Genomic DNA, 15036 nt, shown 5'->3' with positions numbered 1-15036 from the left:
CTCTTTTACTGCTGAAATCACTTAAAAGGCTGAATTATGGAAGGATAATGCTCAGAAGGAGAAGGTGAAGGGCTGGCTGTAAGATGATGATGATGATGATGATGATGATGTGTGTGTGTTCTTTTAAAAGATGGGTGCTATTTCAGACTCTCTCACAAAGAAATATAGCAAAAGTCCAAAGCTCAGAGCCATAGCGTGCCCATCTGTCAACAAGCTATTCAATTAACTTATGTTACCAGCTCAGTGTGTCTGGAGAAAGAGGTAGTCCCATATGCTGAAGTGGCAGCCATTAAGCTGTTGGCAATGCTGAGAAAGCAAGCTGTCCAATCGAAAGAGGCATGTTGACTCTTTCTTCCTCTGACTCTCTTCCATCCCTCTCTTTTTCACTTCCTCATTTTTTTTCTTCCTCCTGGTTCATGCTTCTTTCCCTTTCTCCTCTCTTTATTCCTTCCCTCATCAGGGCATATCTATCTGCTGGGGAAGAGAGACGGCCGTTTCTCAATTCCATTAATTAAGCACTTATTCTGAGCAAGAAGCACTGGTAGATGAGAAGCGGGCTTAATTCTCAGAATTTGCTGCAGCTTCTAATTATTTAAACAGAGCCTGGGAAGGGGAGAGGAGGAAGGCTGTTTTTGCCACCTCAAATGAACTTCAACCTATTCCCCACCCTTCACTCACATGTGTGAGGTCTTATTTTCCATTCCCCACCCTCTCGCTGATGACTCTCCCACTCTGTCATTTCTTGGTTTCGCTCTCAAGGGGCAAAGAAGCCAAAAAGGTGGGGCCATTGAACTAGAAAAGATCCTTCCTTCAAACTACACAAGTGCACACGTCGCAGGTGCTTATGCGTGTACCAGTCTCGGCAGGGGGAGGGTGTTCATTTGCTGCCAGGACATAGTTGCAGCATCTTGATCCACAGCCATGGCACTTGCAGAGGTAAGGTTGCCCCTGAGATAGCTGAACTTACCGAGTTTTCATGATCTGAGCCCACTGCAACTGCTCAGAGGGAGAAATAGTGGCCATCAAAAAGAGAAAAGTTTTTATGTGATCTACATGGCTATACACTAGGCATTATGTCTAACTGTAGGGATTGAATCACAGATTTAAGCATCTTAAATATAGGCATAAAAAAAGAAATAATTAACCCTCAAACAGGAAGTTGCTGAGCTATCGGATTGTATCATTTGAGAACAAAGAAAAGCGAGTCAGCACACTGTAAGCCTGAGAAAAACATAGGCCTCCTCTGGTGCGGTCCTAACACTCTGCTCCTCTCTATAGATGTGTTCAGGGAGGTCCTGATATAAGCAGAAGGGTCTGTTCATGGGGCTGTGAAACCGCCAGAGCGGAAACACCCTCTCTTTTAGAAAGTGACACTCTTCAGAAGACATAGCCCGCCTGCATCCCTCCCATTGGGGCTTGCCTGATGAGGCATTCAGCACTCATTATTGAAGAGGAAGTTGCAACCTACAAGCAAACACCACAGTTTTATAAAGAAATTTCATTCATGTTTTAGTTGCCCTTCACTCAATTTAAAAAGCTGTCTGAGCCTGGCCTGTGGTGGCGCAGTGGAAAGAGCTGGAATGCTGAAGTCATCGGTTCAAAAACCCGGGCTTGCTTGGTCAAGGCACATATGGAAATTGATGCTTCCTGCTCCTCCCCCTTCTCTCTCTTTTCTCTCTCTTTCTCCTCTCTAAAGTGAATAAATTAAAAAAAAAAAAAAGCTGTCTGAGAATTTCTCACTCACTATTTTTGACATAAGCACATTTCTTAGTCTCAGATTAGTAGCTCCTGGAAATAAGAGGTGTGGTCTCTCATCCAACTAAACCCCATCAGTAAGCCAATCTAATCATTTAGATCCATCCACCTGATATTCACAGATGATAGTGAAAATGGGTATGATGGTGGAACAAAGCACATGGAACAAAGCACACCAGGTACTAGAAACCTTGCATTCTGGGCCCCATTACTTTATTCACATCCTTATTATCTAGCAAGTGGCATCTGCTACCTGTCACCAGGAGTAGAAGTCCAGGCACTTGTCCTACTGCATCTTTGATTCAGAGTTCCAAGGAAACACAAAGCAGACAAGTACCAACAGAACAAGTTGTACCAACATAGAGAAAAGACCAAGGAGGATCAACCTTGATAGTGGGCATTCATTCCGCATGGCCCAGGGGTCCCTCAGGGCAGCCGCCAAGGGCAGTCAGTGGACACACTCCTCTCACTCACACTGCTGCAGAAGAACCCACCCCCCTCGCAGAGCGCAGACACAGCGGCGGGGCTGGCCAGGTGCCATATCACACACACACCGAAGCAGAACAAAGGAACCCACACTAAATAGGAAACAGAGGGGGATGTTCCCACACCAGGTGACAAGCCCAGCGCAGGCTGCCTGGCTCTTTATCTCCCAAGAAGGAAGTGTTCCTTGTCTATAAAATACAGATCACAGTGAGGACCCTCCTTCTCCATACAGGGCCATCATAAGTTACAAACAAGACCACTTATTGAAAGGAGCTTTGGAAAATTATAAACACCTGTGGGACATATATGTGTGATAAATAACCTAAAATAAAGTTATCAAAACAGTACAAATTTTTACACCAGTTGAATTGTTGACATCTTAGAGTAGACTTTGTGCTCAACCTAAATGAAAAATTTTCTAGCATTTCTTGGCATCTCTTTCACTCCAGTAAGAGTGCCTTGAATTTTTATTTTCCTAATATACTTCCCTCTCACTAAGAGCCCCCAGTTCACTGCTCATCTTTCTCTTCAGACCTGTCTTGACATTTTCATTTGCAAATACCAGGTGCCATGATGGCTGATGCTGTCCTCGACAGCCAACACTTTATCCACTCGTCAGTTTGCTTTAAAAAGTGCTTAAAATTGAATACAATTTTGCCATTTTAAATGACATTTTAGAAAATAGTTAATATAATATTATGTGGTTATTTGAAAAGAATGAGTTATGAAATTATATGTAGTAACAATCCCATTTAACACAAACACATAACCTAAAGATTGAATATATACATACATCAAAATACTGAGTAGTTATCTCTAGGTAATAAGAAAAATTTTTAATTTATTTTTCTTTGTGTTTATCTATATTCTCTATGATGTCTAAAATTAGCTGCATTGCTTTTGGAAAAAGAAAAAAGTTATTTTAAAATGCTCTCCTTTTCCTTCTGTAGAAAAGAACATATTATACTAAATAAATCAAGGACAAAGTATCCTCCTTTAGTTGGAATTATCTTAATCGTGGCTCTGATGTGAAGAATAAAGCCATCTTCTATTGTAGTTGCTGCAATCTTTTTTCATAGTAAGAAAGTTTATGTCAACCTAATACATGCATATAGGTATACATGTGACTAAATGAAAAATTGCAAGAAAGAGTGCATACCTCTATGACATGGGATGCATTCTGATAGGTTATAGTCTATGCTATTCCAATACTTTAATGCTGGTGGCAGCAAACTGAATTCACAATCCACAGTTGGAAACAACCTGATCTGTTGCAAAGTCTTTGTTTTAAAAAATTAGGAGCCTAACCATCAAGCTCAAGATTGATTTCCAGAGTGAAAACCAAGTCATCCTAAAGAACATCTTTTGGTGAGAGTGTTTCTCTATCTGTTTCCCAGGTCCTTTTCAGGAATGAATTACACTTCAGTTCTCTGATCGAAAGTTATACATTTTTGATACTCAAATGAGCAGATAAAAAATGTCCAACAATTGAACTTCTGTGAGAAAGTTTATGAGACCAACCTCTTGATGTTAGGCCTGCTAATATTGGAGGCAGTTCTCCCTCTTGAAAATGAGTGTGAACTGGGACACCATTATAAATTTCCACAGATCAAAGAGCTGAAACTGGACCCAAATTCAACTATGATCTAGTATATTACATGGATACATCTCACAGCTTTCCATTCTTGTCATCTTCTTATCTTTTAATTAATAAGAGATTTGGATGCGATTAAATTAATAATCATATTCTTCAAGCTAATAACATCTAAGATACCACCCAAGTTATGAGGAAGCTAAGAAATATCCGCTATTTATAAGACCAATACATTTTCCAGAAGACGGTTTCCTTTCTAGGATGGCATCATGCAAACAGTGGTGCTCAAAGTAGGACAAGAATGAAGGAAAGCAGGTGTGATTAGACAATACTCTAAAATTCTGGCCTTTGAGAACTGTTTTTCCTCTCAAATCAGGTGGTTCATTCACACACTGGCGTGACCCGCAAACACTAAGTTCTTCTGATGTCTTCTTACTGCTGTGGAGATGAATTTCTAACCAGTGTGACTGAAATGCATGGCCAGAATGCTTTCTAGAATGCTTCTGCCACTGAGAGTGGTTGTGGCCTCATGTCCCTGGACTGCGGTTTCTGGAGTTTCCATTCGTGGTCTGGGCTGTGATGATCTGATTAGCTTCACATCTGCTAAGGGTTTGAGGTGGAGAAAAACGGGAACTGAAATGGTTCTCGCCTCATCAATTCTGACCACATCCTCCCTCTCTAGTTACCACCCCCCACACACACACCCCAGAGAAGGAAAAAGAAAAGAGAGCAAGAGTGGAAATAAATGAAAGGAAGAAATATAATGGGGAAGAAAGGGGGAAGGAAAGCGAAAAAGAAGGCTGAAGCGAGCCTCTGGATTGGTTTATTCTCAGAAACGAATACTCAGAGCGTAAAACTTCAAAGAATCAGAATTTTGCTTAACCTTAATCTTTGCTTTCCTTCCTTACTTTCTTCTCCAATCTATCTACTATGAAATTTCAAATGTCAGTCTTCTATGAACATTGTTTCATTAAATAAATTCTTGGAAATTCAAAATGGGGTCTTCATCAGTAATATCATTATGAGAAATTATGTTTTATGAGCACAACTAACCTGGAGTACTTGTTATAATGGTGACATATTTAAAAATAAAAGCTTTCAAAAACAGTATGGAGGACTGTCAAAAAACTGAAAATAGGGCTACCATATGACCCAGCAATTCCACTTTCAGGAATACATCCAAAAAACGAAACACTAACTTGAAAAGGTATCTGCATCCCCATGTTTATAGCAGCAGTATATATAACAGCCAAGACATGAAAACGACCTCTATGTGTTTATCAATGGTTGAATTAACATTAAAAAATATCTACTATTTGAAACAACATGGATGGACCTTAAAGGCACTATGGTAAATGAAATAAATCAGACAAAGACAATACCATATAAGTATGGTATCACTTTTATGTGAAATCTAAAAAAAAAGAAAAGAAAGGAAGAAATGGGGGAAAACACCAACTCATGGAAAAAGAGATCAGACTTGTGGTTACCAGAAGTGGGAAAATTAGAGGAAGGTGGTCAAAGGTCCAGACTTCCAGTTATAAGATAAATAAGTATGAGGAATATAATATCCAGCATGGTGACTACCGTTAACACTGCCGTAGGATATATAGAAAAATTGTTAAGAGTTATCACAAGAAGAAAATGTTTTCTTTCTTTCTATTCTTTTTTTATTGTATCTACATGTTAGCTGAACCTACTATGGTAATCATTTTATAATATATGTAAATCAAACCATCATGCAGTATACCTTAAACTTGTACATTGATGTATGTCAATTATTTCTCAATAAAATTGGGAGGGGGATTTCAAATGATCGTGACATACTGTGCTCTTAGCTTATACCTCAATTGTATTTTGTGCTGTTTTTCACTTCCATGCCTTGTACGAAAAACTTGTATTAATTTTGGATTAAATCTCAAATAAAACTTTTAATGCCAATTAAGAAAACAAATATACTTCTCATAAAAATTAGGAGATATTTCAAAATGAAGTGATAAAAAAAGCACTTGATTTTTTTTATTAAACAAGAACATCAGAAAAGCAAATGACAGGTCAAAGAAAGTTGTTCAATTATGCAAATGAGATGCAAAACCAACTTTTATTTCATTGGTGAAAATGCACTGTACAAAAGGCTAAAAGTACTGGAGTATCTGCACGTTCCCTGATCCCCTAATTTTTTTGAGCAGTGTAATAATTTTTCCCTAGTTTCCTAAGTAAAGACCTGATACCTTTCAAGTACTGTTTACTTTTTAGTTTATTACATATCCCAGTGGTTTGGAATCCAGTGGAAATGACAGGTGGAGAGGAAGAGAAAAGAAATAATAAACACTGCTCACTCCCAGGGCACTCAAGCATTTCAGAGTATTTGACCATATTCCTGAGCAACACCTACACATTATACCCACAGTGGGGCTCAAATTCTCAGAATTATCACTGCTATCCCATACTCTACTTCCCTTTTTAATTTCAGGAAATAGCCCAGAGGGAAATTTGTGTAACTTGCCTAAGGCCACAGTAGTTGATCTGAATGTGTAATTCAGGCATCCTGATAGCTTTGTTCTAATCCTGCCTTCTGACCACTACACAGCATTAGCCTTTCCAGTGCACCTGAAGTCAGGTACAGCCTGCCTAGCCGGTGATGTGAACAATAAGTTCAAAAATGAAATACTCAATCACCAGTTTGTTTTCTCTACCTATAGCCAAACAACTAGTGGGCTCACCTGAGTCAGTCAAATGGGCTAAGTATTTTTTAATTAATGAAACTAAATTGACTAACTTTCTTGGCATTATAAAGACAAAGCCACAATGAGTCATTGGAACAGAGGGATAAGACAATATTCAAAATAGCAAGTGATCAGAATATTACTGTTTCAAGAGACAATTGTAAATGAACCCTTATTTCACTGCCAATAGACTACATCAGTGATTTTCAACCTTTCCCATCTCATGACATACACAAACTAATTACTAAACTCCTGCAGCACACCAAAAAATATGTTTTCCCAATCTGGAAAAAAAACAAAAAACAGGTATAATTTTGACTCATTTCACACTGGATGGCTTTTGTTGCATTGGCTGTTGTCATTTTTTTTTATTTGACAACCTAAAGGAAAAGAGATTAGTACCCCTGACTAACTAGTCAAGTATTGCATGCTTTTAAAAATCTGGTGGCACACCAGTTGAAAATTGCTGTACTATGTAACTGAAAAAACATACACATATCTATAACTGTTTTTAGCAGAATATCTTGAATAATCAACTACAGAGAGGTAGCTGATACTTGTTAGTTTCATTCACTCATGCATCTACTCATTATATGCTTTTATTGCATGTGCCAGAAACAGAATAGGATGATGTATGGTGTTCAAAAAGAAACAAATATGGTCCCTGTCATCGTGGATTATACAATATAAAATGAGGGATAAATATAAATCAGATGGGATAAAATAAAGTCTACAGCCAAGTGTTTTTAAAACCTCTGTATGCATGTGACATTCATAGAATTGTGATGGATCCTGACAGTGCCGGGGAGAATGCAGGAGAGCCTGGTGTCCAATAGGGAAGCCCTGGCATGGGAGATTCTGGTGCATGAGACTGAAGACACCAAGATCCTTCTAAGAGAGCCAAGAACTAAACCAACATGGGCAACCAAAGGAAATGCACCCACATAGGAAACAACCCAAAATAAAGAACTAACTGCAAACTCAAAATTCTCATATAGGTCAAGAGGTTGGGAAATGAAGGTGAGAAGGATCACATCAGAGTCTTGGTAGAAAAAAATTGGAGAGAGGGACATGCAACTACATTTTATTTCTTTTCATGTGTAAAGCAATCTTCTAGGAGCCTCACATAAGTTATCTTGTCTAGTATCTGTGACAACCCTACAAATTGGGTGTCTTTATATTCATGCCACAGATCTCTACAGTGATTTCTATGGAGCTTTACCATTTGATGAAAGACTTTCACATGCAAGACATAACCATAATTCTGACCTTCCTGCTCAATAAATAGGACAGGAATTCCCATTTTATGAAAGACAAAATAGAGGCGTTGGAACCTAAGCAGCTTCCAAGAGCAGAGCCACAATAATTTTTTCATTTTGTTGGTCGCCTCATCCAGCTAACTGCACAGCCAGCCAAATGCACTCACTTTCTTCTGAGCTAGAATTCACCTTTTTTTTTTTTTTATGTTACTAGATAATCAGTCCGGGTATCTGAAATCCAGCTGATGGAAACCCAAATTTGTAACAGCTCATGCTTTGGAAAATACAGCTCCCCCATTCTAGGAGGGGACAAGGATGAACGCCATCTTACAAACTTTTGGCAGGGAGGGGTTACGATGCCCTGTTACCTTGAGAGAGAAGACTCAGTCTGAAGTCTTGTCAGGTCTGCACAGCCCCAGAGAAGCTACACAGCCCCAAGAGCTTACAAAATTATTTAGAGAGTACATTGTAGATCAGCCTGGATAGAACCCAAATTATGATTGCCCAAGTCTCAACAAAACTTACAAAAAAAAAAAAAGCAAGTCTCACTTGGCAACTGTATGAACACCACGCCTTACACTACACATACCTGGTCTTCATCATTCTTGCATAAGGGAGTTTCAGAATGGCCAATAAAACATTTCAAGATAAAGGTCCTTCGACTTTGAGCACAATTTTAAAAGTCCCCAGGCAAAGCAGACCATGGGTTTCTCCAGAAATATAATTTAGCAGCCATGACGAGCAAGCTAGTTTGATAAGCGGCTATTACCAACAGAAATCCCAGAAACACAGTTTTCTACTACATATCTCAGCCACATGAGAATTCACCTATTGAAATCTACTCCAAAGTGCTACCAGTCCAAGAAGCATAAAGATGTAAAGAACCACGGGACACTATTTCATTCATTCCTGTCTCTCCATTCAATCACTTTCTGATTAAGGAGCCCTCTTTTTCTGAGAGATCTTCCCAGACCCAAAAGAAGCTTTTAGCCATTTACTCTCTTTTGACAGGCAACTTGCTCAAGTCTCAACAGTATTCAAGTCCAAGCTCATACTATAAACAACTCCACTGAAAAATAAATAGCACCTAAGGCAATAGGCCAAATACTACAAAAATTTCAATATAAATCTAATGGGGAGAGAAAAGGCAAACAAACTCTGATGTTTCTGTCTCTACACAGCTTTACCAAAAAAGACTGTTCACCTAGAAGGTCAAAAGAACCTAACAATTGAACCAGGAATGCTCATGTCTCCTCTCAGAGCCCACTGAGTACTTGTAAAATGAAGTCAATCATTTAATCTCCTGCACTCCCATTTCCTCGTATGTAAGATAAGGATAATAATATCTGTGTCCCACTTATTCTACAACAATGGGTGAAAGAGTATCAAGATACTGTCTGTAAAATTACTTGATCTCCTCTGAGATAGGTTACTATATAAATCTCAAGTGTGGTTATTACCACATGTTAGCACACATGAAATCTGAATGACCACCGATTAATACAGAACTGGTCATCCTAAGGTCAAAACAGAGAGTAGGACACAGGACAAGGATAGTGGACATCCAAAACACATGCTAGAGTAAAAACAGAGGACTTACATGTGATCAAGAGAAAAGCCTGGGAGAGAAGAGAAATGTGTATCTTCAAGGAGATAAGATGATGGCAGGACAAGCTGAGCCAGTTCTTGGAAAGCAGTCACCAGATCAGAAATTAAAATAATATGAACTGGACATTTATTTAAGAAGCTCATAAAATCCCAGGAAGAAGTTTGGGGAAAGCTAGCAAATTGTTCCCACTTGGACCCTGTCTGTTCCAGGGATTCATCCAGAACTCACCATTATATAATTTGCACTTTACCTGGACTTAGACTTAAAAAAAATTTTTTTATTTCCTTATTTGATATATACTTTACATATCTTTGTGCCATTTTCTGCTTTTTTTCTTTGTATTGTGCTATTCCAATTTTATGTTTGCTACTATTTTCAGGCAAAACTATGTCCAAACAAAATCACTTTAACCAGAACATCTTATTCATTAATTTATTCAGCCAGCATGTATTGAGCACCTACTATGTACTTGAAGGAAGCTAGCAGAAAGAGTTTGATGAACAGGTAAGTGCTTCATGATTTAATACTATAATAATCTTAATAGTTTTATATTGCTCCAAATGACAAAATATTTTTCCATTCATCTCTTAGAAGAAAAAAATGGCAGTTTATCTGCACAACCATATCAGAACTATCCAAAACACAACCCAAATACTCTAGTGTTGATGTGTCAAACTACAAAAATATATCCCCATGACTAGTGGGGCAAATATAACCAAAACTACACCTTATTTTTTACATTTGGCCATCCCTAGACCTGCTCCAATTTCAGGATAACTTGAGTTACACAAAATATCCAAGAAAAAAAAAACTTTTTTTTTTGGAGGATAAAGTGTGGATAATGGTTTCAATTTTGTTCTCAAGACCCTTCTGGTGGAGATGTCAAGAACATCCACCAGTTACTCAATAAATACTTTATGGATTGATTATGTGATGATTCATACATGACTCCAGCAATAGTCCTAGGTCATGTTCCAGGCTGGTAAGTAAGAGGTCAGGGTCAAGGTTCCTGTCAGTATGCGTTGGACTATTTTCCCTGGTTCAATAACTTCCTCCAGCCCACGCTAAAGCCTGATGCTTTTCTGCCCACACACACTCTCCTTGGCTCTCCCTGCTCGGTACTCCCATAGCATTTTGCTATCCAAAGGAGCCAACTGTCATAACCAAACTCAGAGATTTTCTTGTATGCTTGTACTGACCAATGGACTCTGAAGAGATTGCAGACCACTGTCAGCGCAGACCTCTAGAGCTATGCTTTTCAATCTTGGGTCCTTGTAGTCACAGGAGTGAGGACTGCTACACTATTTGAATAAGAAAATCTAAGTCACAGAAGTCATCAAGAGCAAGATTTGAAAACAATCATCTCCCTCCCTTAAAAGATACAATTTATTTACCACACATTTAATGTAATGTCCATCATGAGCCCTTTGCGTCCTGAGCATTTTGCAAATGTTAACTCATTTGGTTCCTGTGGCATCTCTGTTATCACCCATCTTTTTCAAATAGGAAAACTGAGACATGTGGTTAAATAACTTACCCAAAGTTATCTACTATAGCTTGGAAAGAGCAGAGGTGAAAATCAAACCAACCCATATTTTCTAGCACAGGGCTGTCTGGTAGATACAACACAAGCTACTCACATAATTTAAAATTTTCTGAGAGCTATATATAAAAAAGGAAGGGGGCAAAAGAAACAGATAAAATTATTTTTTGTTTCTTTTAAATAGTGATAAAATATACTTTTATTTACTTTGTTGAGACAGAGGTTTGCAAATATATATATATATATATATATATATATATATATATATATATATATTGCTAAAGTAGATATCAGGCAAAGAGAAAGGTGCTTTAGAAATCTAGTTACTACCTAACCTGTGGTGGCGCAGTGGGTAAAGCATTGACCTGGAATTCTGAGGTCACCAGTTTGAAAACCTGGGGTTGCTGGGTCAAGGCACATATGAGAAACCATTACTATGAGTTGATGCTTTCTGTTCCTTTCCCTTCCTTTCTCTCTCTTCTCTATAAAATCAGTAGATAAAATATTTTAAAGAAGAAGAAGGAGAAGGAGAAGGAGAAGGAGAAGAAGAAGAAGAAGAAGAAGAAGAAGAAGAAGAAGAAGAAGAAGAAGAGGAGGAGGAGGAGGAGGAGGAGGAGGAGGAAGAAGAAGAAGAAGAAGAAGAAGAAGAAGAAGAAGAAGAAGAAGAAGAAGAAGAAGAAGAAGAAGAAGAAGAAGAAGAAGGAAGCTAGTTACTTTGGAGTTTATTTAAACTAAGAGAAAATTGTGACAAATAACAGAAAGAATTAAGGAGTGCTGCATTTGTGATCCACACAAAACACCAACATTTTGGGTTGTGCATATTAAAGAAATGTTTCCAACAATTTTTGAAATACTGTTGTAGCCAATACATGGAGGCATGCCTTCAGTGGGCACAGAAAGGCAGTTTAAAAGAAAGAAAAAAATCACACTGGAACACTCAATTTCTTCAAAATCACTGAGCAAGAAAAACAACGCTGAGCCATACTGATTTTATGCAAGATCTTGACAACTTCTATGCAAGACCTTGACTTAAATCCAAGAGCAAAAGCTATGACTCTCCTCCTCTGTTTTTGGTAAACAACTGCATGGTAAACTTAAATAACTTTTCCCCCTGGATTTTACCTGGGTGTGGACTTTTCAATTTTTTTATTTAAATCAGGACACGTTTGACACTTTTATACTGATGTCACCAATGTTAATATTCCTTGGGATCTCAGGAAAATTTATATTCTTTACAGCTGATACAGCTGGGGCTGGAGCTCCCACTAAGCCAGCCTCGGGTGTCTCCAGTTCATTTTGTGCCTCAATTTGTGTAACAATCTCATTCGTATTGGTCTCCAGTACCATTCCCTCCATCACCTTTTCTGCAAGAATATTGTGAACCTTGTCTACATGGAAAATTAAATCCAGTTCACAGACATTTTCAAAACACTTGTCTAATGTCTCCACAAATACTTGAATGAAATCTAAAATACCAAGTTCGCTTTCTAAAGAATCCACACAGATGACCAAATATAATGTCTTTAAATCAGTTTGTTGTCAGAGCCTCCATTTAAGAATCCTCCTTCTACGGGGGTAAGAAGGGGAAGGGAGGGGGTAGAGAAGAGGAGGGGCACAACGAAAACCAGATAGAAGGTGACATAAGACTATATGACTTTCGGTGATGGGTATGCAACATAATCAAATGTCAAAATAACCTGGAGATGTTTTCTCTGAATCTATGTACCCTGATTGATTAATGTCACCTCATTAAAATTAATTTAAAAAAAATTTTTTTTAAATCCTCCTTCTAGAAAATTACAAATGTCTCATCTCTCCTAGCTTCCAAATGGAATGTCTCCCTGATGACTTGCTGTTGTGTATCTTCATTGGCTGGTAGAAATTGCAGAGCCGCTGCTTCCTGTGGTTGTTGAAGATGAAGATCGCTTTTGAAATTATTTTTATTATTACTGGTAAAGATCATATGCATTAGAGCAGGGTTCCCCAAACTACGACCTCCGGGGCCACATGCGGCCCCCTGACGCCATTTATCCGGCACTTCCGGAAGGGGCACCTCTTTCACTGGTGGTCAGTGAGCAAAGCACCGCCTTGCTCACGTACAGTACTACTTCCGGTGACGTGGGACACACATGTCATATCACTTGTTACAGCTAGCAGTGACAGATATGGAACTGGACATTGACCATCTCATTAGCCAAAAGCAGGCCCATAGTTCCCATTGAAATACTGGTCAGTTTGTTTATTTAAATTTACTTGTTCTTTATTTTAAATATTGTATTTGTTCCCGTTTTGATTTTTTTACTTTAAAATAAGATATGTGCAGTGTGCATAGGGATTTGTTCATAGTTTTTTTTATAGTCCGGCCCTCCAATGGTCTGAGGGTCAGTGAACTGGCCCCCTGTGTAAAAATTTGGGGGACCTCTGCATTAGAGTAAGATAAGCTTGGGAGTGTGTCCTGACTCCTTCATTTAGAGCAGGGGTCTCAAACTCGCGGCCCGCTGAACAATTTTGTGCGGCCCGCAGACTAATCCACGAAGTTCAAAATATTTGGGATAAAATTAAGTAAGCCTAGGGGCCTACTTGTATTTTTCATTTCTCTAGCATCCTAGCTAGATATTAGTAGCTTGGTTAACAGTAGTTGTGATGCGAACTACAGTTTCTGGTCGTTTTGTGACACTGAGTAAACTGCATGTACGATTGTGCTTGTACTGATTTTTTTTTGTTTTCAACTGCAGTGAGAAAAGTGTTGCATAACAGTTGCCTTTTGTAGACCTAGTGCGGCCCGCCGAACGGCTGTGATCTTGCTCTGCGGCCTACATGCTGAGTTGAGTTTGAGACCCCTGATTTAGAGGCTGGTAAACATGGGCAAATCCCATTTGTGATTGTGATGTAAGGTTTTAATGAGCTGTTGCATGGAAATCACTTAGCCCAGAGAAATAGAGAGCATGGACCCAACTGTTGATCATACTATTCAATAATAACTTAGATTTGTTGTTGGCTTTTTTTGTACCTTTAAGCTAAAGAAATTAATGCAATTAGTTGAAACTATTTTTAGTAATTGTTTTTAATTGATTTTAAAGAGAGAGGAAGTGAAGAGAGAGAGAGAGAGAGAGACATTACTGTATTGTTTCACTTATTTATGCTTTCATTGGTTTATTCTTTTATGTGCCCTGACCGGGGATTGAACGCACAACTAACCTGGTTAGAACATAAAACTTTTAAAATAAAATCAGCTTGTCTAAAATATTAAAGTATTTAGAAACTGAAGCAGGGAAATGGAGTAGATATTTTTATTTCCTGGGTAGTTTTTTCTTTTCTTTTTATATGTGTAGAATCAACTCTGTGGCAAAAAAGCATAATAAGTATAAGTTTTAGCAAGACTACTGGACCAAATTCTAAAATTAATAGAATACACTCAAATAATTTCAATTATGTAAAGACACAAACTCTTACATATGTGTCTTCTTTGGATCCATGGAAAAAAAAAACCTCATAGCCTGTCTCTTGTTTAATGTAGAAGACATTTTAGGCAAATAAACATCTGTGTTTGATTCTATGTCCATTTTAATGCAGTTTTTAAAAGTTATTATATAATTCTTTGATAGATCTTGTGAAATATCATGTTTCAATATCCAAACTCTTTACTTGAAATATTACATCCATTTTGTTTGCCTCTTAACATAGTTCCTTAATGCACTGCAAAATTGATGATTTCCAGACTGACCAGCAATCTTATTACATGGGGTCACTTGATTCAATTACTAAAACAACTAAAATAACTAAGATACTGACTGAAACACAATTGAGCCACTTCTTGGATATTAATCTGAATTAACTTCCAGTGTTCACTCTGGTGGTCGGTATAGATGAAGAAGCAATCCTGAGATTTATTTGAGAATAAAATTCACCTTTACCTACTTACATATATGTTAACACCTACAGAAAAACAAAAATAGTGTAGTGCTTTTTTGTGTATCTGGGTTTCAGAGCAGGAAAGCAACTAGGAGCACAATGTGATTCTGAAGACTTTCTTTGGAAATCATAGTTCTACCTTTATCCAAGTA

The 15036-nt window shown here is 38.1% G+C and overlaps 1 protein-coding gene across 1 annotated transcript in view; it reads right to left on the bottom strand.

Annotated features, from left to right (window-relative positions):
• Positions 1–12127: 12127 nt before the first annotated feature.
• Positions 12128–15036, bottom strand: part of LOC136405623 (uncharacterized) — a 37003-nt gene continuing 34094 nt past the window's right edge. Inside the window, exons 5-6 of the mRNA XM_066385119.1 lie at positions 12843–12921; positions 12128–12431 (exon numbers count right to left, since the gene is read on the bottom strand). Of these exons, the coding sequence (XP_066241216.1) occupies positions 12128–12431; positions 12843–12921 (383 nt within the window). The remainder of the gene's footprint in view (positions 12432–12842; positions 12922–15036) is intronic.

Source organism: Saccopteryx leptura, chromosome 5 (genome assembly GCF_036850995.1).
Source record: "Saccopteryx leptura isolate mSacLep1 chromosome 5, mSacLep1_pri_phased_curated, whole genome shotgun sequence".
Lineage (NCBI taxonomy): Eukaryota > Metazoa > Chordata > Mammalia > Chiroptera > Emballonuridae > Saccopteryx > Saccopteryx leptura.
This window is presented reverse-complemented; position numbering and strand designations above follow the sequence as displayed.